This window comes from Alternaria viburni, assembly GCF_023758015.1.
Source record: "Alternaria viburni strain BMP 2772 chromosome Unknown scaffold_23, whole genome shotgun sequence".
Classification (NCBI taxonomy): domain Eukaryota; kingdom Fungi; phylum Ascomycota; class Dothideomycetes; order Pleosporales; family Pleosporaceae; genus Alternaria; species Alternaria viburni.
Genome location: NW_026055792.1, coordinates 75,602 through 102,743, shown reverse-complemented (window position 1 = coordinate 102,743; position 27,142 = coordinate 75,602). Strand labels below are relative to the sequence as shown.

Genomic DNA, 27,142 nt, shown 5'->3' with positions numbered 1-27,142 from the left:
GCTACTGTGGAGTGCAACGAACCACATAGGACCGTGACGGACCAAACGATTCTCTGATCTTCAGTAGCGTCGGGCTTAGCGACGGCAGCTACGGCATTAACGCGGAATTAGCTCCAATTCATCATCATCTCACGGGCGGTCCAACAGTGCCGCAGCGGGTTCAGGCCACCAGTTTTTTAAACGGTAAACAGTGTTCGCATGGCAAATTCATCGAGTGCAATAACAATGCGGTGTGATATCTAGGCAAGCTACTTTAAGCGCCTGGCACTCTAGCCTAGGTATTCAAGATACGACCACATACTCGTACCACCTCAGCGATGGGCATACTAACATCCCCTGGAACCAAATTAGTGTACAAATGCTGAGCTTCACTCTCCCTTTTTGGTACTCGTCAACGCGGCAATAATGGCGTGCAACTGCACAGACCCGAAGAAGTCGAACGCGCAACTCAAACAATCTCGTATCTACCAGGCATCAACGTCAAAGCCCTCCTCAGAGAACTCTGTCGCGACAACCGTTCTCCGGGAGAACTGACGACCGGCAAGCGCCTTGATAGCCTTCTGCGCAGACTCTGTGTCCTTGTACTTGATGTAGATCTTGCCAACACCGAGGTTGACGCGGGCACCAGCGGGGCGGGGGATCTTGGTCTCGATAATGGGTCCGTACTTGCCGCACTCCTCTTCGATGTCTTCCTTGATTTCTGTTTGATGTTAGAAGTGCGCAATGTTTCATGTGATGTTGCCGAGCTTACCTTCGTATTCATCATCGTTGAGCAGCTCGTCCGAGGTGACCATGTTCATCAGGCAGATGACACGGCTGTGTTCGTGGTTCTCAGCAGCGCTGGCTCCTGCCAACATTGAGATAGCGCCAACTCCACCGTCGAGACCAGTCGTCTGCTGAAGTCCGACAGTTGCGCGCGAGACCTTGAGGTTACCATCACCGAGTGGGATGTCGTTGAGACCTTCGATAACGGCGTCGATGACTCCGTTGTCAGCATACTCGCAGAATGCAATACCCTGGGCTGTGTTAGTTCAGTAGTTTCAGTGGGTTAGGAGGATGCCTACGCGGTGCTGGTCGGTGCCGGTGTCCTTGACCAAAGTGAAGGCCTTGAGCTTGCCCATGGTCTCGACGAGCTCTCGAATCTGCTCCTCCTCGATGTATGTTGGTATGTTGACGATGCTCAGCTTGTTGGGGCTGTCCTTGACAACAGATGAAACCTCGTCGCCAGGCGGGTATGCGTTCTCGTCGGCCGTGGGAGTAATGTAGTCCTTCGGACGGCGGATAGACAAACCCGACCTATCAGGTGCGCCTCCGTCATCGCGCATGGAAATGCCGTTCATAGCGAGAGCGAGAGTCGCGTCTTCGGCTGCCTTGAACTCCAATGCGGCGTACTCCTTGCTGGTAGCGATGTGGGCAGACAGGCAAGGGTCGTTGCCAGAGACGACGTTGAGACCATTGAGCTGGTTGTTGAAGAACTCCATAATCTCCTGAGAAGTGCAGCCCTGGGGCAGGTTGTGTACATAGAGACGCTTTGACTGCTTCGCACCAGATGTTGCGAGGGCGGCAGCGGTTGCGGTTCCTGCGGAGGGCGAAATGAAGGCGGCGAGTTTGGACGGGTCCATTGGCGCAGCGCGAGGAGCTCCCGGCAGCGGGAACATGCCCGACAGCTTGGCCTGCTCGGCGGTGATGTTCTCGTAACCTGCTGGCTTGATGTCCCATTGGGTCATGCGACGCTCCCGCTTCTGGATGTTGGTGAAGGTGGTGAGATCGGGGGTAGCCTCGCGCGGCTTGTTGAAGGGCGGAGACTCCTCTTTTTGCGCACGCATCCTATCACGTCCGCCGCCAAAGCCTCCGTCACGTCCTCCCCGTCCGCCTCTGCGCTCTTCGCCTCCAAATCGGTCGCCGCCCCTTTCGTTGCGGTCTCCGCGTTCTCGTCGGTGGCCACGGTCGTCGTCACGGTCGCGGTCTCCTCCTCGAGGTCGGTCGCGTCGGGAGTAGGAATCGCCCCAGGCACCGCGCTCGGCACCACGCTCTGCTCCACGCTCGCCCCGGTCATCGCGACGCTCACGGCGGGCGTATGTGTCTTCGCGCTCGCGCTCACGGTAGTCGCGGCTGGAAGAGTACGTGTCTACCTCGTAGTCGCGGCGGGAGCCTCCGCCGTGGCGTGGGGAGCGGGAGCGACGGCGGCGCCTGTCGCCACCACGGTCGCCCCGTTCACCGCGATCGCGATGGTCATCTCTCGAGGACTGTTCTGTCAGCGTACGCTCGCTTTTGTCGCGACGAGTGTCGGCACTCACGTAGTTGCGCGATCCGCTGGATCGGCCACCGTCTGCTTTTGTTAGTCTTGATTCTGGGAGCTGTGCACTAGTCAGTACGTGTACTGATAGACTCGCTTACCTCTGGAATAGCTATCGCCGTTCATGGTGGGCGGGTGTGGCTGCTAGGAGCTCTTGCGCCGTCGGGTGTTCAGCCGCGTAAGATGCTGCTGCTGTCGGGAGTGAGATAGCGGGAGAAGCTGCAATTAGCAGATCTGATCAAGAAACAGTGGATGAATCAGCAAATCGCAACAGTCCCGGCTCTAGGACGCGATGCTTGTGCGGTGGTTGCGGTTGCCGTCGCGGAAAACGTGTGAGAGAAAGTCGGGGCCTGCCTTAGCGCGCCGTTCCCTTGGCGCCTTACCCCTGTCACCGAGGCCAGACCATGATGCATCATTCACTCCTGGCGCAGACCCCGACTATAACGACAATGGCTTTACGCGCTGCTGAGTGGCACAAGTTGCCTACTAGCCTCACTGAGCTATGCATCAACACGACTTTGCGATGTGGACAATCATTCAGGTATCGTTCCCCTGTCTCAGTACTCGAGTCGCAACATCTCCTAACGTGCGACCAGATGGCGCAAGTCAGCTGATGACGTGTGGTCCATGGCTCTCCATGGTCGCATACTCTCCCTCCGTCAAGATGCCGAACATCTCCACTACCGCGCGACATATCCGCCCGTCACCACCACTCTTCCTACTCCGCCTCCTTCCAAAGCGCCCTCAGTCGCCCCCGAGGAAGACGACACGGCTGCTCTCATAAAGCACTACTTCAACCTCGCGCCTAATCTTGGCCAGCTCTACGAACAATGGGCCGCCTCCGACGCCAACTTCAAGAAGCGCGCACCCAAGTTCACGGGTATCAGGATTCTGCGACAAGACGCTTGGGAGGCCCTTATCGGCTTTATATGCAGTAGCAACAACAACATCAGTCGCATATCGGGCATGGTGCACAATCTTTGCTTGCACTACGGACCACACATAGGCACCATCGACGACATACCCTACCACGACTTCCCCACACCCGATGCCCTCTCGGGCCCCGACGTCGAAGCGCATCTCATGAAGCTTGGGTTTGGATATCGCGCCAAGTACATTGCGAAGACTGCGCGAATGGTGTCCGAGGACAAAGGCTTGAAGTGGTTGGAGGACCTGAGCAATCCCGAGTGTCCGCAGTTTGGCATGGAAGAGAAGCCCGCCGGAGAGATGCTCGAAGGTGGTCGCGAGGGCTACCGGCAAGCACACGAGGAGCTCCTTGCCCTCCATGGCGTGGGTCCAAAGGTCGCAGACTGTGTATGTCTATTCGGCCTCGGCTGGTCCGAGTCTGTACCCGTCGACACCCATGTCTGGCAGATTGCGCAGAAAGACTACCGGTTCGGCAAGGGCAAGCACAGCAGCTTGACCGCGGCCACATACGCTGCGATTGGGAACCTCTTCCGGAAGCTGTGGGGTAAAGAAGCTGGATGGGCACATTCCGTCTTGTTCACGGCGGACCTGAAGGCCTTTTCGGATAGGGTTGTTCCAAAGGTCGAGGTGAAGGAAGAGGAGGTGACGATAAAGAAAGAGGAAGAGGAAGAGGACATCGTCTTGGCAGAAACTGCCAAAAAGGAGGTTGTCAAACGAAAGCGCATCAAGAAGGAGCCCGAAGAGGAGCAGCCAGTGGTCACAGTGAAACAAGAGGGCACACGCAGGAGCAAGCGACAACGAGCTTAGACCAGTGTATTAATCCACACGGAAATACTCTCACCTTCACGGCTGCCAGTCACCCTAGTGTCCCGTTCCACGCCTCTACCGCTCGAGCAAAAAAAACAGTTCTTGCTATCCAGATTGGCAGAGAAGAAGGTCAGAAACATACAACAGCGGGAATTCGCTGATGGTTTCCCTCTAAGCTACTAATCTGTCGGTCAATGGCTTGACGTGTGAAGAGCAAACGAGATCTAGTATACTCCTTTACCTGTGGTCGCATGTGAAAGAAGGAGTTCGTTGGGCATGATCTATTGCTCGCGTACGTATGGGCGTCTTTCGGCAAGCGCTACACGACTTGGCTCCGAACTGCTACAATACCCATGCAGCGCTTGCATAGTTCCAATGTCAAATGTGACACGATTGCGATCCATCATTAAGCGTAGTCACCAATGGCATTGGCCTTACTATTGGTTGTGCATGGAAGGTGGTTCTTTCTACCTAGGTAGCTTTGGGATCCTCTCTCGTGCGCAAGGACGGCCTGAACAGGTCTATCAACGCTCCATGTAAATTATTGGAAGTTGTTACAGAGGTTTCGACATGCGTTTTGCGCGTAAGCATGGTCTGAATCCTTGCGCAATGGGTTTTCCAAGACATGAAGTCAACGTCGCCAATAACCTGGGACCTGTTATTCGAAATTAATACTTGGTACATGCACTTCACGAACTATCTAGAGTGGCGCACCACGAGACGAACTTTGCTAAGCGTCATCGCCAAGCCTCAGCCCCAGGCAACTGCGTACAACCAAACCGTCAGCGCACACTTATTGAGGACCACACCCTCTCAACGTTGACCTTGTCTCCGAAACTCGAGCGCCAGATGAATATCTCACAAACTACCTACTCTTCAACGGTAGCTCAGCTTCGCGAGCAATGGAACAATCCCAGCGACATCCTCTCCATCCTCATGATAATCGGCGGTGACGTTGTGCACACCGCCCTTGCACAAGAAGCAGGACACTGGATCAGTCCTGTTTGCTTCTCCTTTGGCTGGGTAGCGTACTCCTTTGGCAACCTAGTCCGCATTCTTGGTGACGGTCGACTGCTACCGCCGCCAGACTACCCAGTTCTGGTGTTCAACGTGGAATCGACGTACGTACGCTGCAACAGGAATTGGATTCTAGGTCGTATAATGCGGGACAATGAGCTCTACATGAACACAGTCGAACAGCTAGACGGCAGAGCACTTCGAATCGCCATTTACCACGCCTTGCCGCGACGCGCCAGTCGATATACAATACACTCCAGATCGTGGGTAGCGTACGTCGCAGTGACGCTTTCACAGCTTGCTGTCGCAGCCATACCGTTCGGTCGCCACGGCGAGTGGGGCATACTGCTTGTCACTGGTATCGGAATCGTTGCTTCGGCGATGGCAGGGGCCTCAACCCAGTGGCGGCTTGAAAAACAGCCATTGAGGCACAATACCACAAAGATACTGGCCTTGACTAGTGGGAATGGAACACGGGACATCATGATCATTCACGGGAAAGGCGAGGCGCTGGATTTGGAAGAGCTCGCTGCCAGCGAAAGCCCACGATCTGATCGGTTATGGCAGGCTGTCAAGGGATTGTCGACTCCAATGAGAGATGAGCACGGTGTTCAAAGGTATCATAGGAATGGCAGCGAGATGCGCAGAGCGAAGATGATGCATGGGCTTCCTTTGGGGGTATGGATCACCCGCCTTGAGTCGTTTTGCCAAATCACTGTCTGGCTAGTTCTGCTGATCATGGTTGCTGGCTTGAAATCGCATACCTGGTATTTGGTTCTAGTTGGAATTTTGGGGATGCTACAAAACGCAATGCTCGCTGCTGCTGCCCGCAAACCAGAAGTGCGAGGTCTGCACCTCAAATTAGTGGACACTATCATCACTTCGAGCGTGATGGATGGCCTCATGGATCTGGAGTCTACAGTCACTGGAGCTGGGGATGTACTCCGCCACGAGTTTTTCCCGGGCAAACTACGTCAGGAGGAGACTGAGTGGTGGGATGGCGCGAGATCGAAGTACGATCTAAAACGCCAAACAGATCCATGGCGGGGGCGCGCACGCTCATCCGATAATGCGTCTGCGCATGCGTCGAATTCGGACCTGACTGGAGATGGAGAAGTACCAGACACCGGTAATGCATCAGTCAGTACCTCTGATATGCCCGCGGTGGTTCCAGGTCCACCGCTAGTGAGCACATCCAGCGGGACTAGTCGAATCGTTCAAGTGGATGGGCAAGATACAACAATGGGCCAGCAAGCATGACATGTGAGACAAAGAGCATAACTTATCTTGTAAACTCAACGAGTGAACTCAAAGACTACGTCTCCTCGATGAGCCCGTCTTTAGGGATCCACGTTCTACCGAAGATTTCCAAATGACTATCAGATCCAGATTCTGCACCAACGTGAAGTCCCTCCATCTTTGTCATGCCCCGACTACAAAGTACGTATTCGGAGGTTCCAGTAGCCTGTAGATGTTCCCTGTTGATCAAAGCAAGCAAAGTTTGCCCTTGTAGAGTCGAGATGAGTCTGAATTCGGATGTCTCCAAGACAGTCACCCCATTCGTTCGAGTCGTGCCACATACCAGACATGCCATGAACCGTGTCAAATACAGCTCAAATTCTGCATCAGTGACCTTCTGATTCATCTCTTCGAGATCTACGACGCCATGAGCTACTAGTCTAGGTCGTTCAGCGGCCCATGTCTCTATCGATGACTTGCAGAATTGGCTAGCAAAAGCGCGGTAGTGCATTTCCTCGTAGTCATCAAGCTGTCGAGAGGATCCAAAGCATGGACTAGAAGGGGGGCAGGTTAACAGTTGCATAGAAAAGTCCGCCGTCGATTTCCAGAGGTCCAGCAATTCGGGCAGATAGGCTCGCGTGAATTGGACGGCGCGGACATTTATACCATGAGCAATGACTTTGAAGGGTCTGTCGAGGCCAAGCGGCACGCTGTTATGAGTAGCGTGTTCTTCGGAATACCCAAGTACCCCCTTGCGCACCAGAGCAAAGGTGTCGTATGCTGCCGTCACACTTGTCGGGTTTTGAACGGCGTGAGGCTGGAAGATCCCGTTTGTAAGGCTTCGTGATTCGGCTACCCCGTTGCTGATCTTGACGGCCAGCACGCCTTTCAGCTGTAGTTGTGGCAGTTGTTTGAAGGCATCTTGCAGCAGGGATGTGAATGAAAGAGACCTTGCATTCAAGGGGACCTGATAGCCTATGATGTCCGGGAATACCGCGAGGACATAGTCACGAGCTTTTGTTGTTGTCCGCCCGCTTCTCCAGGCACTGTCTAGGGGCAAATATCGCGCTAATTCATCGGTCGAGAGCCGCTGGTGGTTGGTCATATCTAAGTCGCCTCTGTACACCAGATCCATGTAGGCCTGGAATCTCATGGAAGGTGTGGTAGTGTCGTGACCGTGATATGCGAGTTTGTCGTTTAGAAAAGTCCGAGCTGCATCGCGATGTACAGCAATCATGCCGGTGAACTTCCACTTTTGACCTTGTGTATGGATGTTGTCAAACCGTGGACAGGGCCTTTGATCAAGCGACACAACTTGTATCCTCTTCGCATACAAGCCTTCTTGTCTCGTCCACAATCTGTCGAACCATGGATCTGCAAACATCATGTAACGGCACCTCCTCGCGTGATGCAGTTCATACTCTCCGAACATGGTAATATCTATTTCCAGGTTTTTAGACAGTTTTACCGCAGAATCAGCCCACTCCCGGCACACGGGCGACTCGATGAGGACTTTGACAAGGCGACTGCTCTTATAAACAGCAGGAATGGATGCCAGCTGGTCAGCCATTGGTATCGTGGCGTCAGTACTTTGGTCTAAGCAAAAGAGGTCCATCCAAAACCATCCAGCACCACACACATCTGGGCGACGTAGGATCTCGAGTATCCGAAACTTTCCTGGGCTCAAAGAGATGGGACTTTCTAGACCATCGACCCTGACAGATTGGATGGTCTCTGGTGATCCCCATACATGGGAGATAGCAATATAATCATCGCTGGTCGAGGCTTGCGTGTTGCGCTCAACGTACACGGTGTTATCTTCTCGTTCGCGAATCCGACAAAGATAGATGCGCATTGCGGTATGCGATCGGTGCAAAGTATATATATTCGAGACACGAGTCTAGTGTGTCCAAATGCTTCAATCGACTGGATCGTGACAGAAGATCGTCCGTGTGCGTTGCAATGTGGAGAATCGGGAGCCGGGCGATGAGCACAGCCCTTCCAGATTGTCAGCATTCTGGCTTCACATCTTGATACTGCGCGAGCGTAATCATGCCCCTCTCCCGTAGACGTACCTCGAAAGCACACCGTTGGGAGGCCGTTCTCCGAGTGGCTTATAACCCTGATGTTGTACGTGCTGTTGTAGTCTTCCCGTCTGAATTTTGGGCACTCACGCTTGACATTTGCCGACCTCTAGCAGCAATGATCTGTGTTTATCGTAGAGTGATGGTGTCGAGCTGTTCCTCAATTGGGTCTTCCTTCCCAATGGGAATGTATAGTAACGAAGTCGCGCTTCATTGGCAGTCTGGCCCCGGCGGTGGGGGCCCGGGTGTAGAGCACACGCGCATGTACCTAGGTAAGTGGCCGTTCTCAACTTTGGTAGAGTGATGCAGGCTTCCGTTTGATCTGCAAGCTACAATGATTATACCCCTGTTCATATCCGAAAAGCCAGCGACATCCAGTGGTTCCTTTAACAAGTCGCAATGTCAGGGTTGCCGGGTATCTGGAAGTGAAGGTGTGAGAGGTACAGGTGCCTGAAGGCGCCAGTAGTGCCGCGCTAACCGTCCCCGCTCTTGGCGCACTCCCAGGCGGCATCAGAGTGGGCCATGCACTGAGACAACAAAGGGTGATGTTATATTCAGTCTGCCTTACTCTGTCTTGGCTATGTACCAAGGCACGGTTCCGGGTCGGTCGGCTTCCAGTCTGACAGATGACGTTGCGTTTGTTGCATCGCTGCTACCTACCTATGTATACTTGAGCATTACCACGTATCGTGCTCTTCCTGTTCGCCTTCTTACTTCGCTCATTCTAAGTTGCCCCCTTCACTACAAAGACTGAATCTCTAACCAACATCATGACTTCAGCATTCACTATAGAGACTGTACCTCTCCCCAACACCATGACTTCAACACTCAGTTCGATCGCATCAGAACTCGTTCCGATCCCATCGAGCGAAGCCTTGCCTACACCCACGTCCTGTTCTCCAGGCATCGCTCCTAATGATCTCAACATTACGGGACTCACAGGTCAAATCTGTCAGGTCAACGTTCCTCCGAACGATGTCAACATCACATCCTGCTGCAACAATGGTGCTGAGGTCCGTGTCTTGAACGACTGCACTCAGTGGTGCGAGGCAGATGATGGGAGTGATTTCTTCGACTGTATCAACGACATGGCCTCGTCGGCGTATCCCTTCCTTGGTGGGCCATGTGTAGTCTTGTCGGCAAGCTCGACTCCAACGATGTCATCATCCCGCACCGGAATCGCATCGACACCGTCTACTTCCCCAGAGACTCAGACGCCGGAGTCCACCGAGGCGTCGCCTTCCACCACTGAGTCAGAAGAGGATGGCGCTGAAGCAACGGAGACTCCCGATGTCGAAGGTATGTATCCGCCCCATCAAAATCTGTTCTAGTATCACAGCTTGCTGATTAAACAAGACGCGGCCACAAACAACTTGCGTAAACACGCACTTGGCACGACAGTGTTAGCTGTAGCTGCAACACTCGGCATTTTGGCCTGGCTTTAGTCAAGAACCCGTTTAGAATACATAGGGAGACATGTACCGATCTACACGCACATAAACCTGGTATAAAGACAATATTGCAACACGAATCCGTAGATTGCACCCAGACGTTCAACATGCACAATTTCTCAAACTTCTTTCTTGTCATATGACGTGGTAAAATGAGCTGCTGCAGAGCAATCATCGAATTCAGTCTGAGTAGGGTAGCACATGAGGCCTACGCTTTGCTAATAGCAAGCACATACTATAGCATACTTAAAGCGCCCAGAAGAACGCAGCGAAATCATTCGTATCTCATCAATCATGCACGAATTCAAAGGTCATGTTAATAATGTGCGCAAAGAAGCGATCCATTTTCTACAAGAACAAGGCTTTTTCAATGTCACTTCGAGTGCAAGTAGTCTCAGCAACGAGATTGCACCAATCTTCGCTCGCGACCGGTTCATTGGCGTCTCACAGAACATGTACGTTAACATGAAGCCTGCTCTACAGCTTGCCAGTCGATTTGTAAGCGATGAACGAGTTCTGCAGTATTTCTGGCATCAAATGAGAAGCACTACCTCACCTTCCAAGACCTTCGCAGCAGACTTCCCGCCCCCACTTATCTACACCTCGACGTCTCAGAATGAACACCCATCAGTCTTGATGGCCGACTGGAGGGAGAAGCTTAGCAACTTAGCTGACGTTTTGACCTGGAAGGTGCAAGCATCCGACCGTACACCGAAAGACATGGATATGGGATTAACCTTCGCGTTCAAAGACCTTCGAACGGCGTACACAGCGTACGCGACCAAGGACAGAAGCCATAACGATATCTTGGAGCTTTCCAACTGGCCTAAAATCGATCTAGAGACCAAGATACGCTCTTGCATGGTAGCTTGGTGCGATGATCAGATGGGTTCGGATTGGCGATATCGCCCGGGAGGGTTGAAACAAACCAGCCCTTGTGTCCTATTGCACTCATTCTTCCGCAACTTGCTCGACCCGAGTCCCAAAGCCGCTACCCCAATTACTTCTGAGCCTGCGGCTCCACCGATTGTACAAAATCTCGGACCTCAGTTTCTTCTCGCTGTCGTCCTAGTTCACGAGCTGGCACATTGTCTCGACAAGTTCCCGGACTTCAAGTGCGCGGACCTTCGAGGTCAAACGCGCGAAGCTTTTGCTAGTGAGGAAGAAGCCAAGGTTCTTCCATCTCCCGAATGCGGTCTCTCTTGGGAGCGGTCAGTCTTTCGCGAGCGTTCTTTCCGATTTGTCCAATTCATCGCCGACCGAAGCAAGGCACCAATGAGCTACACAGATGTCAGCGGTCTGGCTGTTCCAAAGTTTTTCCACAGCGACGATCGTCCTACTGCTTCATCACCTACTTTTACCGTTGGTGAGAAAAGCTACAAGGCTACGACTGACTTCACGAGCTACGAGAGTGCACTTGTCCCATGGCAGTGGGTTTCAGACTGGTTTCAGGAGTCGCATTGGCATACCAGTCGGACTCGTGAACAAGTACTGGCCCTGCCCTTTCTGGGATGGAAAATGTCCTATGAACTCCCTGCGCCAGACGACCCTTCCACGATAGCTGACGAGATTGTGAGAATCCGCGTGAAAGCACCTCATGAGGATGAGTAGGAGTAGATGTGAATGCGAAGCTTCAATGCGGGCCGCGTAGGAGTGGAGGGGCGCAAGACTGTACACCTACTGAGAGGGCTGGGATAGGTACAGTAGTATTACACCCGATGAAGACATACATACAGTCCCTTAAGCAGCTTGCTTTGTTGTCTCAACTGTCTCCTTCCCAAAAACATCATGCTTCGCATCCTCCACAATCCTACACTCATACAGTTTGAACTTTCGTGCCGCCACTCTAGCTTCGAAGATCTCATCCAGCTCCTCTAATGATCGCGCTTTCGTCTCCGGGAGGAAGAAGTAGAACCAAGCAACACAAATGAAGTTCGAAGCTGCCCATATGTACGTGTATTGCGGACCCTGCACTCGTGTTAGCGTCATAGAGAAGAGAAAGCATGCTCACTTACCCAGTCAAGATCCTGAGGGTTGATAAAGTATGGCGAGCAAAAGCCGATCAGCCAAGCCAGGAAGTATCCAAGAGCATTCGCGCTGCCAACTGTCCAAGCTCGCAGTCTTGAACTGACAAGTTCCGTCGCTAGAGGACTTGTCGCAACGCCCACCCCGGCATTGTAGCAAAACAGGAACAGCGCCGTAAAAGCCACTAACACGTTTCCAGTCTCGACTGAGTTGGGCTTTACGCTACTTGCGATCCCACAGGCAAGCTCACATAGACCACACGCTATCGCTCCAGCGATCATGATCGTTCTTCGGCCAAAGAGTTTGTTCATGGAGAAGAGACCAAGGTGAACACCGATGAAACCGATACAGGAGTTCATGATGCTATACTCGAAGGCTTTCGTGATACCAGCGATGGCGAGGAAGTAGGTCTGATAACCGATGAAGAACCAGACGCCACTTGCGGACTGACTCGCGATCGTGCCCCAACAGAGTAGCGTGCGTCTCAAGTCGTTGCCGCGGAAGAGGTCCAGAAAGCCTGAGCTTTGACTCAATCTGCGCTCTTCTTCCACACCACGGATCATCTCCGCCCACTCCAACTCTAGCGCTTCGCCATGATCGAAACGAAGACGCTCCAAGGACTTGCGCGCCGCATCATGTTGATCACGATGTAGAAGCCATCGCGGACTCTCGGGAACGAAGAAGAGCGCTGTGCCGAGTAGAACCGGCACGATGAACATGCAGGCGAGAGGGACTTGGTAGGAGAGTTTCAAGAGGTAGCGTGAAGTGTAGTTGTCGATGATGGAACCGATGATGCTTCCGAGATTCACGTAGAAAGAGAAGAGTCCGACCATGATTCTGCCAATTGTCAGTATATCTATCGTCCGCGAAGAGACCCGGAAACGTACTCCCGAAGATGCGCCGGTGCTGCTTCGCTGCAGTACACAGTCGAGAATACGACAAAGAAGCCGTTGGAGAAACCTAGCAACAGACGACCTACGTACAAACCAGCCTTGGAGGTAGAGCCAATCTGCACCGACACTGCAGCCAGACATATGATGCATGCGAGCCACAAGGCCTTCCTACGACCGAAATAGCCACCAAACACACCAGCAGCAATAGCAGATACGCATGAACCTAAATTTAGCAAGGAGGTCATGAGCTGTTGCACCGTTGACTATCTTGCGCGTCAGTAGCTTTCGCGATGTCATAAGCTATGTGGACTTGCATCAATGCCATAGCCAAGCGGGCTTGTCGGATCCTCATACCCAAAAACCATCAAAAACCCAGGCATCGCCTGCAGACCGCCTACTGCAGCGGTGTCAATGCCGTACTGCATGCTAGCAATAGCGACGGCGGAGCATATTAGTAAGCATTTGCGGTTCGCCCACAAGGACGTCTCCTGAAGTTTTGCCATTATTGCCCACGCAGGGACAGACCAGCATCCATCTACGAGAAGGAGGGATCGCAGCCTTATACAGCGAGATGTGCGAGTCATGCGAGGTTAGCATCGTGGGGCAGTGAGGAGAAACCCATGTCTTCTCCGCACTGGCAGGGGTGTTATGCAAAGCTGTATGGAAATGCCCGACACCTTGCCATTTCGAGAGTTGATCGACCTAGCGAGTCGGCGCATACGTACAATCCATGAATGATATCGTATCTCAGCCAATCCCTACTCGTAGAACGTGCTGAACTTGTACTTGGTTTCGCGATCATACTTCGCCAAATCTTGCCGTGCTTGTTGCGCCTCTCGGATAACGGTCTGCTTGATCTCTTCGTGTCTGGGTGTAAATCTGACCTTAAATGGCTGGGGTCGCCAGTTCGATCCGCTCCTGCTAAACGTCAATACTCACGAAGCTTCATAACCTTGATATCTGTGAACAAAACTTACGTGAACTTGAAGATGTCAACAGGCACTTCCTCTCCCGTTCTTGGGTCCAACTCTGGCTCCACCTTGTATGCCCACACCAATCGTGCGATACTCAGATGCGTACCCTGCTCAGCCAATGCTTGACCAGCACAACTTCTTCTGCCCCACCCGAACGTCATATACCCCTTCTCCCCCGGAAACGGTCTCTTGTCGTCTGTGTCCAAGAATCTCCTAGGGTTGAAGCGATCGGGGTCGGGGAAGTCACGCTCGTTGTGATGTATTGCCCAAACGTTGCCCTGTACCCAGGTCCCCTTCGCTATATAGTAGCCGTTATAATAGTCATCTTGGGTAGGTGCATGAGCAGTACCTCCTATAACCGCCACGGAACGCCAGCGAAAGACCTCTTTGACGAAAGCGCGGAGATATGGAAGGTCATCGTCGAGCGTCGGACTTCGTTTTCGACCTACTACACGGTCGAGCTCTTCCCAAGCGGGTTCAAGGGTCTCGGGGAAGGCGCGCATTGCCAGTACTGCTGTTTGTAGAGTGCTACTTGATGTGTCCGCTCCAGCACCGAGTAGGTTAGCGGCGAGATTGGAGATTTCGAGAGGATGAAGATTGAGGTGAGGTGCTTCGCGAAACAGGTACTTGGAGTAGTTCTCTTCTGGACATTGCTTGGCTTCTTCAGCCAAAGCATAGAAGAAATCGTTGCGGCCGTATTTGGGCTTTGCTGAACGTCGAGTATCACGCTTCCAAGGAGCCATCCAATTGGGAAACTTGGCCAGCCCTGTCTTTGTTAGTATGGATCTGAGTAAGTGGCTTCAAAAGTTACATGGGAAGGTCTCCATTAGTCGCGGGAAGTCCTTGGCGACGACGGCCATCTTGGCAGAGGTCTGCATCTGAGCGATCACTTCAGTGATCAACGGATCTTGTATGTCTCCAATCCGACGTCCAAAGCCGATGATCGACACAACGCTCGTAGCGTATCGCTCGAAATGAGCTACGAATTTGTCGGGGGTCTCTAGTAGGTCGCCTACTACTATCTTGTTTTCGTCGTCTTGGAGGCTTCGATGGCGTTTTATCTGGTAACGTCAGTATGAGCAAGATGAAACCCTGTGTTACGCTGACCTGCTGTATCCCAACACCCTGGTGGGTAACTCTCCTGAGGTCGCGAAACCTTTCACGCTGTTCTTTTGTGTACGTGTATTTGTGCAGCAGGTTCATTTGGCCGGACATAAGCTCAGCGAACATTAGCATGCGGGGTCTAGAGTTGTAGATGTTTGCCCGCTTGACGAGAAGCTCATCAGCAGTCCATGCGTCATTGACCCAGACTGTCGGTCTCCTGTGTTGTGTCATTCACAGTTCATAACCGCAGAACTGCTGTTGAACTAACCGCCCGATCCAGAACGTGATGAGTGGTGACTTGTATTGTTTCGATAGTTGTTCCATGAGATACCAAGGCTTTTCCTCCGGTAGATTGAAGGTGTTTCCAACAATAGGCCAAGGCAACGGTCCTGGAGGCTGCTGGCGTATTAGTGACAGACCCAACATGGAACTGGCAAAGGAGTAAGCAACTACCATTCGCCATCTTAGGTACAGCATGCGGCTGTAGTCTAGTATAAGAGCGACGATGCCCAACAGAAGAAGAGAAGTAGCCCACATGCTCGCAATTACAGAAAGGCGATTATCTCAATAGTAGACCGAGAAGCTGGTGGGTGCAGAGATCTTGGTGCCAGCGATGGTCATGATGTTTAAAGAGAAGCTTATACACGCGCCTTCACGTAATCATACCCGTTGCTTCGTTTTCGAATGCTACGGCTGGGGATCATCCCCACATTACCGTGGTGGGGCAGCCCGCTTTGGCTGTTCGCGGGAGGGCCGGAAATAAAGACATGCGTAATCCACAATATGTGCATCGCGCCGACATATCCAATTCGCTGCGAAACTACGAGACGCGTAGATTGGTGTTGACGGGCTGGGGGAGAAGCGGGGTATGTGTAACGCAGTCCCTGTCATGTCTCCTGTCCTGGATTCTGTTGAACTACAAATATGTGGAACAGAATCTGCTGTCCATCCAGAGATGATCCTTGGTTTTGAGGTAGAAGAGGATGCGCCTTACGCTCAAACCGATGCATAGCGTTGTTCGGCTCGACTTTCGGTGCGGTAGACATGGCATCTACGAAGCAGGAACGGCTGATCTTCGCTCAACGAAGGTCCAATGCGTGGTATGTATCAGGATCTAACGATTCGCTGTGTCGGAATGCGGGCATATGCGGTGTTGATGCAGCATTCTCGCCCAGCTGGTGTTGAGCAGTTTCGCCAGATTTTGATGACGTAACGCGCAATGACGGATACATCTCCGTGTTGGGTTAGTGCCGAATCGCGCTCGTCGCAGACACGCGGCCAGCAGCGCGCGCATACGTGACCAGTACAGCTTATTGTATGTTCACTCGAGTATGACACGCAAGCGTTCGCCGACGCTTGGTAGATGACAACACAAGCTACCGCTACTATGGGTTCCACCCAAGGCTCTGACAGCGCCCACTATGTGCCCAATGGCACCAATGGCGTAAAGCGTGAGTCTCCACCTGGGCACCTGCACGATGCAATGCAAGGCACAGTCCAACCCCGACGCTAACAGCACCAGGCCGGCGAAGGTCAACCGTTCTCAATGCGAGATCGCATGTGAAGCAGGAACTATGGAAGCAGGCGCCGATACTTATTGGCAGCACCAACTTCGAGCCTCTTCCTGATGCAAAGAACATCTTGGTAACTGGTGGAGCTGGCTTCATGTACGTTGCGACGAGAGCACGGAACGTTGTGAGCTGTGCGTCTCTTGATCTTTCCTTATGATGCATCACAACTGACCAACGAGTAGAGCTTGTTGGTTCGTACGGCATCTGGTACTTACGTACCCACACTACAATGTCATATCGTTCGACAAGCTGGACTACTGCGCTGCGCTCAACAACACGCGAATCCTCGATGATCGACCCAACTTTACATTCGAACAAGGCGACATAACGTCACCGGCGGACGTAAAGCGCGTCTTGCGAAAACACAAAATCGACACGCTCTTCCACTTCGCGGCACAATCGCACGTCGACCTTAGCTTTGGCAATTCATATGAATTCACGAATACCAACGTATATGGCACCCATGTTCTGCTTGAAAGAGCGAGGGAACATGGTGTCAACAGGTTCATACACATCTCGACCGATGAGGTCTATGGCGATGTACCTGTTGGGGCGGCAGACCTGGGCGAGACCAGCATACTGGCACCTACAAACCCATACTCGGCGAGTAAAGCGGCGGCGGAGATGATGGTCAGCGCATACAGGAGTAGCTTCAAGCTGCCCCTAATAACCGTTCGAGCGAACAACGTATATGGGCCACATCAGTTCCCTGAGAGTATGTCATCCTAGATCCTAGAGTTGATGACTGAGCTGACTTATGCAGAGATCATCCCAAAGTTCATCATGCTGCTACAGCGAAAACAGAAGCTTCTACTCCACGGCGACGGCTCACCCACACGACGATATCTGTACGCAGGGGACATTGTAGATGCGTTAGACACAATACTTCACAAAGGTGACATCGGTCAGATCTACAACATAGCGGCAAAAGACGAGATATCGAATTCGGACATATGTCGCAGGCTGCTGGATGTCTTTGAGATATCCCATGACTCGCCTGCCGAGCTGTCAAAATGGGTCGAGCACACGGAAGACCGGCCGTTCAACGACCAGCGCTATGCGACAGACGGGACCAAGCTGAGTGCGCTTGGCTGGGAACCTAAGACGAGCTTTGATGAGGGCCTGAAGGTCACAGTGGACTGGTATCGGAGGTTCGGCGAAGTATGGTGGGGAGACATAAGCCGCGTCCTGACATCGTTTCCGGTGGTAACGGGGAATGAGATCTGGACAAAAGAGGAGCACGAGGATCTACCCTCTTCGGACGGAGAGGTCACACATGAGGAGGACAGCGCGATCTGGACAACGTAGCCTCGCAAATGCTTGCTATTTCCGTTTCAGATTACAGGACGAAGATACCCAGATGGTGTTGTAGAGTTCAATATATGCGTACGGGTGGACCTTAACAGGGCCAATTTAGGTGCGGTGCCTGAGTGCGGCTGCAGGGACCAAATGATGTGGGCCCAACCATGCGACAGCCCTACCAATCTTCGCATTCAAGTTTGGAATTCGCTGCTCAGGACACACTCTCGAAACAAGATGCAGATTTTTTCGTGCTTTCACTCGAACCCACGGTTGGAAAGTGTCTTGTAGCTATTTCGAGCAGTTCCTTGCAAGCGGCCCTCAGCCACAAGCGGTGGCGTACTCACCCCAGGGCTCCGCCTTCGCTAGCGGCATTGGGCGCTTCGAATGATTGAAACACCAGATGCAGCAAAACATTCACTGCTCAAACGCGACTTCCTCTACCTGTGACATTCATATAATACTGCATCGCCTCTTCATCTCGTGCCTTCCTTCATTCACTTCTCGAGTTCCCGCCGCGAGACCCTGAACCTTGGCTCGCCCAATCGATAACCTTGGAACGCACCCCACAATTCCCTTGGTGCTCCCCGACCCGTCAGCCCTCACCGCACCCACCCCTGACGTCGACGCATACAAGACGCGACTCATCTCCTCGTCTTCTTCACCACACCCAAAACTCTACACCTGAATCATGGGCCTGTTCTCCAAGAAGAAGGACAAGGGCGGAAAGGAGAGCCCAGCCGCCCAGAACCCGTATGCCGCGCCTGTAGGCAAGGACCCATACGCGCAACCACCCCCCTCGTACTCGAACGAAGGCCAGGACAACTCGTTCCGCCAAGAGAAGACGCCGGCTGTCACCGGCCCGGGCCAGAGCTACGGACAGCGACCAGGCGGATATGGTGCGCAAGGAGGCAGCTACGGCGCACAGTCAGGCTATGGAGCTGATCGCTATGGCGGAGGCGCACCGCAGCGGCCCGGCGGCTACGGAGGCCTGGGCAGAACTGCGTCCAACGACACCATGAGCACCGAGGCAGGCCGTAACGAGCTGTTCGGCAACGCTCCCCAACGCCAGCAAGCGCAACCGCCTCAGCAGCCCAGCGCTCTTGGGCAAAGTGGCGCCTATGGCAGCACTCCCGGTGGCGGATATGGAGCTGGTGCTCCCGGTGGCTATGGCTCTGCGCCTGGTGGCTACGGAGCATACGAGGACCGCCAATTGACGGCTGAAGAACAAGAAGAGGAAGACATCGACGCCACAAAGCAGGAGATCAAGTTCATGAAGCAGCAAGATGTTGCGAGCACCAGGAACGCTCTCCGCCTAGCTGAGCAGGCTTTGGAAACTGGTCGAGGAACTCTAGGGACACTAGCAGCACAGGGAGAGCGTATCCATAAGTACGTTAAACAGATCTGGACACGTTTGTACACAGCTAACTCGTTCCTAGCACGGAACGCAACCTCGACCTTGCCTCTATCCAGAGCGACAGAGCAAATGGACAGACTAAGGAACTGGCCCGTAAGGACGCAACCCCCAACACGTAACATTCATGACTAACCCGTATCCAGGCATCAACGCAAGCATGTTCTCCATCGTGCCCAACCCCTTCACAGGCAACTCCAAGCGCGAGAAGCAAATGCAACAAGCCATGGACCAGCACGCACGCGACCGTGACACCCGAGAGCAAACCAACCGGGCAAAGTGGGAATCTGGAGCCCGCGCAAACGAAGCTCAGCGTAAGCTGGCGACAGGCGGTGGCCCCCAAGGCAACAACAAGAGCTCGCTGGCTGCGCGCTCCAAGTTCCAGTTCGAGGCTGACGAGGAGGATGACGAGATGGAGAACGAGATCGATAACAACTTGGGTACGTACTCCCCATCTATTCCATTGATGCGTGCATTCTAACAGATTTCTTTTACCAGACCAACTTCATGGCATGGCCAAGAACCTCAACCAGCTCGGTCGCGCGATGGGCGAGGAGGTCGATAACCAGAACACGCACATTACACGCATCACTGGCAAGACAGATTCGGTCGATGACAAGATTGCCAGGAACAGGCTCAAGTTGGATCGCATCCACTAGGTCTGCACTCCAGTAAGGCGAGCGGGATGCTTGTCCTCGAGTGCAACCAAGATAACTCTAGGGTTAGGCTAGCGTGATGGCATCGATCGAGATATAGAGCTTGGGATACGGCATCATAGGCGTTTTGGACACAATGACACCATTTTCATCTTGATCTTGGTACGGGTCCACCGTACTGGACACGACACGTAATATTGCTTATGCGTGAAGCTCAACTATGTATATTCAACGCCAGGACAGTACTCCAAGAAACATGTTTCCAGTGATCGAAGGACTGTCCATGTTATACCACATGCTCTCATCACTCATTACCCACCAATCGCCATACTTATGCCATACCTACGCCAACAACAGTTTGTAACTCGCCACTTCGAATGCGCGAACCTCGATTGGTACACCCTTCTCCTTCACCTCTTCCGCTCCTACTCTCATGTCGCTTATGTCCAGCGGCTCACCCTCTTCGTCCTCCAACGCATTGACCTTGATCACCTTCTTGACATCGACGTCACCCCAAGTAAGCACACCCTTGCTCTTTCCACCCAGACTGTCGTAGATACGTAGAATAATCGAATGACCCTTCTTGATCGGCAGTTCACCACGGCTGACATCCTCGTCGTCTTCACCGCGCTTGATGGTGTCGAGCACAAGGTTGGGTGCGCCGTAGATGTGGAAGGGGTTCAGAAGACCACTGTGCATGGCGGATGGCGGGGCGTGCAGACCCTGGCGACCGACAATCTTGAGTGGATTGTTGAACTCGAAGGCCTTGCGGACTGTGCGTTCATCCATACCGCCCTTGTGGGGGAAGATGGCGTAGCGAGTCTTGTGGCTGCCCATGTCGGCATGGGCGTCGGGGGCCTTGGGAGAGCGGAGAAGGGAGAGACGCATAACGTTTCCGGCGACTGCGAAACCGTACTTGCTGTCGTTCAGGATCGAGACACCGTAGGTAGCCTCGGACAGATCGGCCCACTTGTGGCAGCAGACTTCGAATTTGGCCATGTCCCATGTAGTGTTGTAGTGTGTGGGTCGGCGCACGATACCGAATTGCGTCTCGTAGCTGGCTTCTGTATTCACAATGTCGACTGGGAATTCGACCTTGAGGAACCTCATTGTCTCGTGCCATTCGATCTCTGCGTCAAACTCGATAGCACTGGGTGTGTTTCCTACGGCTGCAGGCAGGCTCATGGTCGTCTTTACCCAGGACTTGTCTGAGACCTTAGTCTCAATCACCAGGCTCACACGGTGAACGCTGTTCTCCGCAATGGTCACCTTGCTGGGCTCGAGTTCCTGCCGGGACTGAAGGTGGTAGACTTCGACATCCCAAGCTTGCCAGTAAAGTGGCTTGTCGTCGTAAATTACAAGCTGACCGGCTTTGGCACCCTTCGGGATCAGTTCGCGATCGGCGGCAATATCGAAGAGTGAGGTAATGGCACCGTTGTTGACCTGTACAACGAATTGCGAGTTGCGGAGTTCGTAAACATTGGGATGGATCTCCTCAATAGTCGCCTTCTGAGCAGGGTACGCAGAGTGGAGTGGGAACACGTCTAGAGCGCCCAAACCCTTCTGAGATCCGTTACGATGAGCAAGACCGTACTCTGCTCCTGGAGGACTATACTTCGTGCGACTTGCCTCACTCGGCAACTTGATGATTTCGGTACGGCTCCATGGTAAGGTGTTTATCGCGAATAGCTTGGTGTCTTGATCCCAGCTGCTCTCATCGTTGAAGCCAAGTTCAGCAAGGGCGTCGGAAAGCAGCCTCTCTCCAGTAGCAAACACTTCGGAGTAAATCTAAAGGGGTCAGTCATAAAGTCAAGTTTGGGGATCAGTAACATACCCGATCGGAGTCGTCGTAGCACATTTCGATGGAGCTTCCAGGCAGACAGTCATGGAACTGACACAAGAGCACGTTCTCCCACATGTCATCAATGTCCTTCTTCGGGTACTTGTACGAGCTCTTCTTGCCGAAGCTGTTCTTGATTGTCGCCAAAGTCGCCAGGTACTCAATGTCCCTCAGCATGATCTCCGACTTTCTGTTGTTGCGCTTGTTGTTTGACTGTGTAGTGTATGTACCACGGTGAAGTTCGAAGTACAGCTCGCCATACCATGTCACGAGCTCAGTACCATTCTCGACCTTCTTCTCCAGGCGGTCGAAGAAGTCGTCTGCTGAGTCGCCTAGCTTGACGCGAGGCAACAGACCAGCAGTGTCGCTGATACCACGGCATCGCCTGAGTTTCTCAAGGTGCTGCCATGTCGGACCACCGCCTCCGTCTCCTTTGCCGAAGACAATCAGCGATGACTTGTCTTGGTCGAGCGACTTGTGCTGTGTGACGCTGCGCTTGACGTCACCAAAGTTCGCTTCGCACGTATACGTCTCAGATGGCGGCATATGGCAGATGACCTGACTGTTGTCCAACGCGACCCAGTTGAATGTCGTATGTGGGAAGTTATTGATGTTGTTCCAGCTCAGCTTCTGAGTCAGGAACCTGGTCATACCCGAAATGCGACAGATCTGTGGTAGTTGCGTCGAGTATCCGAAAGTGTCGGGCAGCCAGAAAGTGCGACACCGCTGGCCAAATTTGCTCTCGAAGTAGCGCTGACCGTACAAGAATTGCCTGATGAGTGACTCTCCGCCAGGAAGGTTGGTATCGTGCTCGACCCAACTACCGCCGATAGGCTGGAAGCTTCCTTCCTTGACCTTCTTCTTAACGCGATCGAATGTGGAAGGGTAGTACTGCTCGAGCCACTTGTATTGCTGCGCTTGCGAGCAGCAGAAGCGAAGCTCGGGATATCGCTCGATGAGGTCGCACTGGTTCGACCAGGATCGGTTGACCTTTCGTTTGGTCTCGTCGAATGGCCAGAGCCAACACGTGTCGATGTGGCAGTAGCCGATACCGTGTACGATAGCCTCCTGGTCGGTCTCGTATACTTTGTGCGAGTCTACGTCCTTGCCGACGTACTCAGCCGCAATCTTGCGGCATGCTTTGATACTCTCTTGGCTTCCATTGCCAGCAATGAAAGTGTCGATGATGCGGTTGCCGATCTGCTGGGCATCATGGGCCTGTGTAGAGTCCCCAGGGAACTCGCGAGCGGCATCTCCAATCTCCCAGAAGTCAAAGTATAGACCTCTCGCCTCCAGGTTGACCGCCTGGACCTCAGCAGTGTGAAGCGTGTAGTACTTGTCTGGGTCTGGTGGCTGAATCGAGTCGCCACCGGGTGCATTGCCGAACATGCCGTTGCAGGCCATCTCGATGTAGAAGGTATGCTCTTTGCCGTCTCTGAACTCCTTGGGCAGGATCCATTGCGTGCGTTCGCCGCCACCGGTGAGTCCGTGAACAGTGTGTCCATCTTCAGTCCAAATCAGGCCCTCATTGTTTGCGTCCCAGACGAATTCGAGGTGTTCCTTGTCAAGCATGTGCTTGGGCACCGTAAGTTGGACCCTGAACCAGTGGGTCGACCAACTGGGGCCGAATGACTCGCCGACTTTGGTGGGGTGGAAGGCATGGGAGGTGGCTTCCTTGAAGAGCGGGCGCGAGAGGTTCGGGGGCGAGTAGACGGAGAGCTTCACCCAGTCGGTTCCGGACGCGACAGCTTCGGTGAGCTTGCTGCATGACGTATGAGCATCTTGGAGCTGGAGATAGAGGAGAAGGAAGGCGTGAAGTTCGAGACATACCCAATCAGACTCTGTTCCCTGTACTGTCCTGCATCGAGGAACTGCCTCAGTCGGCTCTGGTAGATGCTGTGGATCTGCTTGCCAACGGGACCAGCCGCCAGCTGTGGGTAGTCTTTGGCCACGGGCACGGGCATGTTGCGGTGCGATTCTCCTCCCATGGTGGATGAGGCTGGAGATGGGGATTGGGACTCGGTCGAGGCGGTGTGGAAATGTCGACAAGGTCAACAGCACGCTACAGCAGCTGTGGTACCTTGCATGGCTCCGGCTGTGTTGGGGAGGAGCTCTCCCCGCATCTTGGCGATGGAGGCCCATGCTCCCTGCCCCATGATCCATTACCCACTCATCTCCACTTGGTCCCATCTTGCAATTAAACTTCCTTTTCCAACCTTTGCGGATGATCGGGATCTCGAGGCGGTGAATTTGCCAATACTCGTCCATTCAGAGTGAAGTTGTAGCGTATTTGGGTGACATTGGGGTGATCATGCAGGCGCGACATGTGGTTTCACATCGCTGTACTCCGTCTGCGTCTGACTTGTCTTTTGTATGCCAGGTCCATGTCGTGCTCATCCGGTATGTCTGGGCAAGTGTCGATCTTTCTTCTCTGTGTGCATCTTCAATATGCCCCGAGGCATTGTTCGCGTCCTCTTGGTACTCTTATCATCCGTGACCTCATCTCCAATGTCTTCAATACTTCGTTTCCTCTTCTTCTCCTTGCTGTGAAGGAATTCGTGCATTCTTCGGTGCCCGTTTGTACCAACTGTCCCTTTTCCCATTGTGTGTTCATCTTCGGGTAGATATCCCACCTCTACAGCCCCTAGATGTCGATTGATAGAATTTGCCAGCATCGTTTCACCAAGCAAGACCGCCATGCGATCATCCCAACGTCGCTTCTTGTTCAAGATATTTCGTATGCTGTAGACGTCTTCGATTTCACGACGCTGGGCCATCGTATCGGCCTCTACCTGCGGTAGTCTGCTGGCTACCACATTGGCCGCTGGACCTCGATAGCCTGTATCACCCTGCTCGACTTCAAGCGGTTCGCAAGGCTCAGCTTTCAAGCTGTCGTGGCTGACTGAGGACGACGTTGGCCCTTGTGAGAGTGGTGTGGAGGAGTCGCGATACGTCGAGGGACTTGTCGCCTCACCATTGCGCTCGTCTGGCCATGAATTAGGCAATATGTACTCGGCTCGCAGCGGGCTGTGGCCATGTATGGGATAGTATGGATCGCGCCAGGGTGTGTTTTGGGGCGGATATGAGGTGAGGAGGCACGATGTCAAGTCCGAAACGTCCAGAGGCGGCGTTTTACTAGCCAGAGGTGTGAAGATTAATGAAGATAGTAAGTCAAGCATGTCGCTGATGTGATGTGCAAATGGGCTTGTGGATGAGGAGGTAAGTGTCTTCAGCAGCAAGGGTCTTGACATCGTAGAGGTGTTCAAGTTTCTTCTATTGTCTTTATCAAAGCGGAGCGCGCGTCAAGCTAGTCTAATCTGGGAGACAGCATTCACTGTGCGACTTGACAATAGTAACGTCAGTACAGAGTGGGAGAAAGTGAAGGTGCGCACGAATTTGCCAAGGTGAAAGTGAAAGGGGACCAGGGCCAGTTTCTTCAGATAGCAGGATATGAAGATACGCGGTAGAGAGAATAGAATGATGTTGATTATCTTGTGATAGTTAAGAGGGTACACGATTATGTTTACACAAAGGCAGGAATGATCAAGTGAAACGTCGATGTTTGTTGCGTTGTGATAAATATTGCAGAATTCAAGACATGCCATCCAACTAAGTAACGAATAAAAACTAGGGAGATATAGCTACACTCTTGAGTGAGCTTTACACTACCGGCTACAGATGGGACACCCACGACGCATCTAACACTGACTCTTACTATCGGCAACTCTCTGCCCACCAACCGCACCGTTAAACCCTTTCAGCAGCGTATACCTCCCCTTAACACTAACCTTATAAGTCGTGCTCTTCGTCTGATCTGTACTTGTCGCCCCATTACAAGTAACACTACTCTTAACCCCCGTCAAACTAGACTGACTCCCCGAACTCGAACTACCTCCCTGATTCGGCGAATCAACACCCGCCGCACACGCCGCATAAGCCGAGCTCTTCAGCCATTGCGTTTCCTTGCCATCGGAAGATGTTCCAATGGGAATGTAGAGGCTGTTGACCTGCTCTGCTTGCGCGGATGCAGCAGGCCCGGAGTCGGCGGCGCAGGAGGATGCTGCTTCGGCGCCCTTGGCGTTCTTGATGGACTGGGAGTTTAGGGCATTGGCCGTGTTTGCGGAGGTGAAGATGAAGACTTCGCCCAGGGCATTGGTCGTAGCTACTGCGGTGCTGTTTGCGGCGCCGGATGAGGACGTGGAATCGGAGTTTGTGCCGTCGAGGGCGGCAGCTGCGGCGGATGCGGCGTTGCCTGAGGAGAAAGATGTCGTGATCACGCGAGCTTGTCGGCCGTCTGCCAGTGCTGTTGCGTTTGAGACGCTGTTTCCACCTTGCTGCGAGGTAGAGTCTGAGTCTGTGGTGATGTTCCTAGGTGCTGAGGGATTGATAGAAGTAAACTGTGTGTTGTATGGCTTTCCGTCTGCATAGTTGGCTATCCAGGAGACGAGAGTGCCTGAACTGGCGATGAGTGGAATTTTGACTGTGTAGCCGTTCACAAGGAGTGCCAGAGGGTTGGATGATGACGGGTTGGAAGATGTTGGTACCCGCACGCCGAAAGAGTAGTCGATTGGGAGGGATATTTCGGGCAGGAGGGCTCGGATGCGGAAAATGGTTGGAAGGGCTGTGGCGGATGCCACGAAGAGGAATGGGGTGAGACGCATTGTAAAGTCTGGAGGTGAAGATAGTGGAATGAAATCAGTATATTTTTATTCCTGCCATATTATGCCCACGGTTTTATATGGCATCGCCGACTCCCATTGTGTCACACTGGTCGCGTTGCGTCATACACGAGTTGTAGTAGTGTTCAGTATTTGGCAGACCTTTTCCGTAGACACCTGTTGAGGTAAGTCAGGCGCTCCTTCTCGGGCCTAGATACTCCTACCTCATGGCCGAAAGGACGCCGGCATGTTGTAGTGTGCCCTAGCACCCGACCGGAAGCCTTCTTCGAGTGTAGAAGATGTGACTTCTAGTGGGCATATAGAAGCTATCAGAAGCCGCGTGGAAGAAGGCGTCGCTGTGACTTCATCGGTATCTTAGCCTCTCCATCACATCTAGATGAATCCGATGAACGGAACGACGGCCGATCCTCTTGCCCTCCTGGCTCCAGTCAAGGCGCGCCCAGCATGCCATGATGGAGGGGTACCTACAGCTCTTGCTAAGGTAGTGTGTACCGTACTTCTACTAAAACGTACATTAGCCAGCCCACATTCATTGCATCGAAAGATTTGAGCCAATCGGAAAAGTCGCAAAATCGAAAATGATTTGACCTGTTTTCGCACCAGTCACTGAGATATAAGACGTCGGCTGCTCGGAACGTAGTGACCTCTTCCAGCACGGCTACAAAGGCCGTGGTATAAGACGAACACTCTCCCATGCGCCCTCAATGGCTCTGGAAGATGACGGGAGCATTGTCTCATTGTGTAGGGTTTCGCTGACGTGTCCTCCATTTCCCGGTGAGATGCGACCGTCATTTTTACAAAAGGTACTGTCATTCTACACCACTAATGAAGAGATTCCAGATGGAGTCATTGTAGAACGAACGATG

The 27,142-nt window shown here is 53.0% G+C and overlaps 10 protein-coding genes across 10 annotated transcripts; 5 read left to right on the top strand and 5 right to left on the bottom strand.

Annotated features, from left to right (window-relative positions):
* Positions 1-464: 464 nt before the first annotated feature.
* Positions 465-2,422, bottom strand: J4E79_009024 (uncharacterized protein; the record flags this gene model as incomplete). Its single annotated transcript, XM_049357876.1, has 5 exons — positions 465-700; positions 752-1,016; positions 1,065-2,246; positions 2,298-2,329; positions 2,398-2,422. 5 exons carry the CDS (start codon positions 2,420-2,422, stop codon positions 465-467), a joined length of 1,740 nt encoding a protein of 579 aa, XP_049207475.1.
* A 323-nt stretch (positions 2,423-2,745) lies between these two features.
* J4E79_009023 (uncharacterized protein) lies at positions 2,746-4,030 on the top strand (the record flags this gene model as incomplete). The annotated part of the gene is made up of 2 exons (XM_049357875.1): positions 2,746-2,837; positions 2,893-4,030. The coding sequence occupies 2 exons, from the start codon at positions 2,746-2,748 to the stop codon at positions 4,028-4,030; spliced, it is 1,230 nt and encodes a 409-aa protein (XP_049207474.1).
* A 5,155-nt stretch (positions 4,031-9,185) lies between these two features.
* J4E79_009022 (uncharacterized protein) lies at positions 9,186-9,721 on the top strand (the record flags this gene model as incomplete). Its single annotated transcript, XM_049357874.1, has 2 exons — positions 9,186-9,669; positions 9,702-9,721. The coding sequence occupies 2 exons, from the start codon at positions 9,186-9,188 to the stop codon at positions 9,719-9,721; spliced, it is 504 nt and encodes a 167-aa protein (XP_049207473.1).
* Positions 9,722-10,115: 394 nt separating this feature from the next.
* Positions 10,116-11,432, top strand: J4E79_009021 (uncharacterized protein; the record flags this gene model as incomplete). Its single annotated transcript, XM_049357873.1, has 1 exon — positions 10,116-11,432. The coding sequence occupies one exon, from the start codon at positions 10,116-10,118 to the stop codon at positions 11,430-11,432; it is 1,317 nt and encodes a 438-aa protein (XP_049207472.1).
* A 129-nt stretch (positions 11,433-11,561) lies between these two features.
* J4E79_009020 (uncharacterized protein) lies at positions 11,562-12,984 on the bottom strand (the record flags this gene model as incomplete). The annotated part of the gene is made up of 3 exons (XM_049357872.1): positions 11,562-11,789; positions 11,837-12,683; positions 12,734-12,984. 3 exons carry the CDS (start codon positions 12,982-12,984, stop codon positions 11,562-11,564), a joined length of 1,326 nt encoding a protein of 441 aa, XP_049207471.1.
* A 513-nt stretch (positions 12,985-13,497) lies between these two features.
* On the bottom strand, positions 13,498-15,294 carry J4E79_009019 (uncharacterized protein; the record flags this gene model as incomplete). The annotated part of the gene is made up of 6 exons (XM_049357871.1): positions 13,498-13,657; positions 13,717-14,479; positions 14,525-14,774; positions 14,821-15,034; positions 15,086-15,213; positions 15,271-15,294. 6 exons carry the CDS (start codon positions 15,292-15,294, stop codon positions 13,498-13,500), a joined length of 1,539 nt encoding a protein of 512 aa, XP_049207470.1.
* A 910-nt stretch (positions 15,295-16,204) lies between these two features.
* On the top strand, positions 16,205-17,696 carry J4E79_009018 (uncharacterized protein; the record flags this gene model as incomplete). Its single annotated transcript, XM_049357870.1, has 4 exons — positions 16,205-16,268; positions 16,340-16,484; positions 16,571-17,103; positions 17,152-17,696. The coding sequence occupies 4 exons, from the start codon at positions 16,205-16,207 to the stop codon at positions 17,694-17,696; spliced, it is 1,287 nt and encodes a 428-aa protein (XP_049207469.1).
* A 682-nt stretch (positions 17,697-18,378) lies between these two features.
* Positions 18,379-19,760, top strand: J4E79_009017 (uncharacterized protein; the record flags this gene model as incomplete). Its single annotated transcript, XM_049357869.1, has 4 exons — positions 18,379-19,076; positions 19,127-19,197; positions 19,248-19,541; positions 19,600-19,760. 4 exons carry the CDS (start codon positions 18,379-18,381, stop codon positions 19,758-19,760), a joined length of 1,224 nt encoding a protein of 407 aa, XP_049207468.1.
* Positions 19,761-20,099: 339 nt separating this feature from the next.
* On the bottom strand, positions 20,100-23,585 carry J4E79_009016 (uncharacterized protein; the record flags this gene model as incomplete). Its single annotated transcript, XM_049357868.1, has 3 exons — positions 20,100-21,545; positions 21,592-23,359; positions 23,428-23,585. 3 exons carry the CDS (start codon positions 23,583-23,585, stop codon positions 20,100-20,102), a joined length of 3,372 nt encoding a protein of 1,123 aa, XP_049207467.1.
* Positions 23,586-23,990: 405 nt separating this feature from the next.
* J4E79_009015 (uncharacterized protein) lies at positions 23,991-26,258 on the bottom strand (the record flags this gene model as incomplete). Its single annotated transcript, XM_049357867.1, has 3 exons — positions 23,991-24,583; positions 25,307-25,325; positions 25,386-26,258. 3 exons carry the CDS (start codon positions 26,256-26,258, stop codon positions 23,991-23,993), a joined length of 1,485 nt encoding a protein of 494 aa, XP_049207466.1.
* Positions 26,259-27,142: the final 884 nt, after the last annotated feature.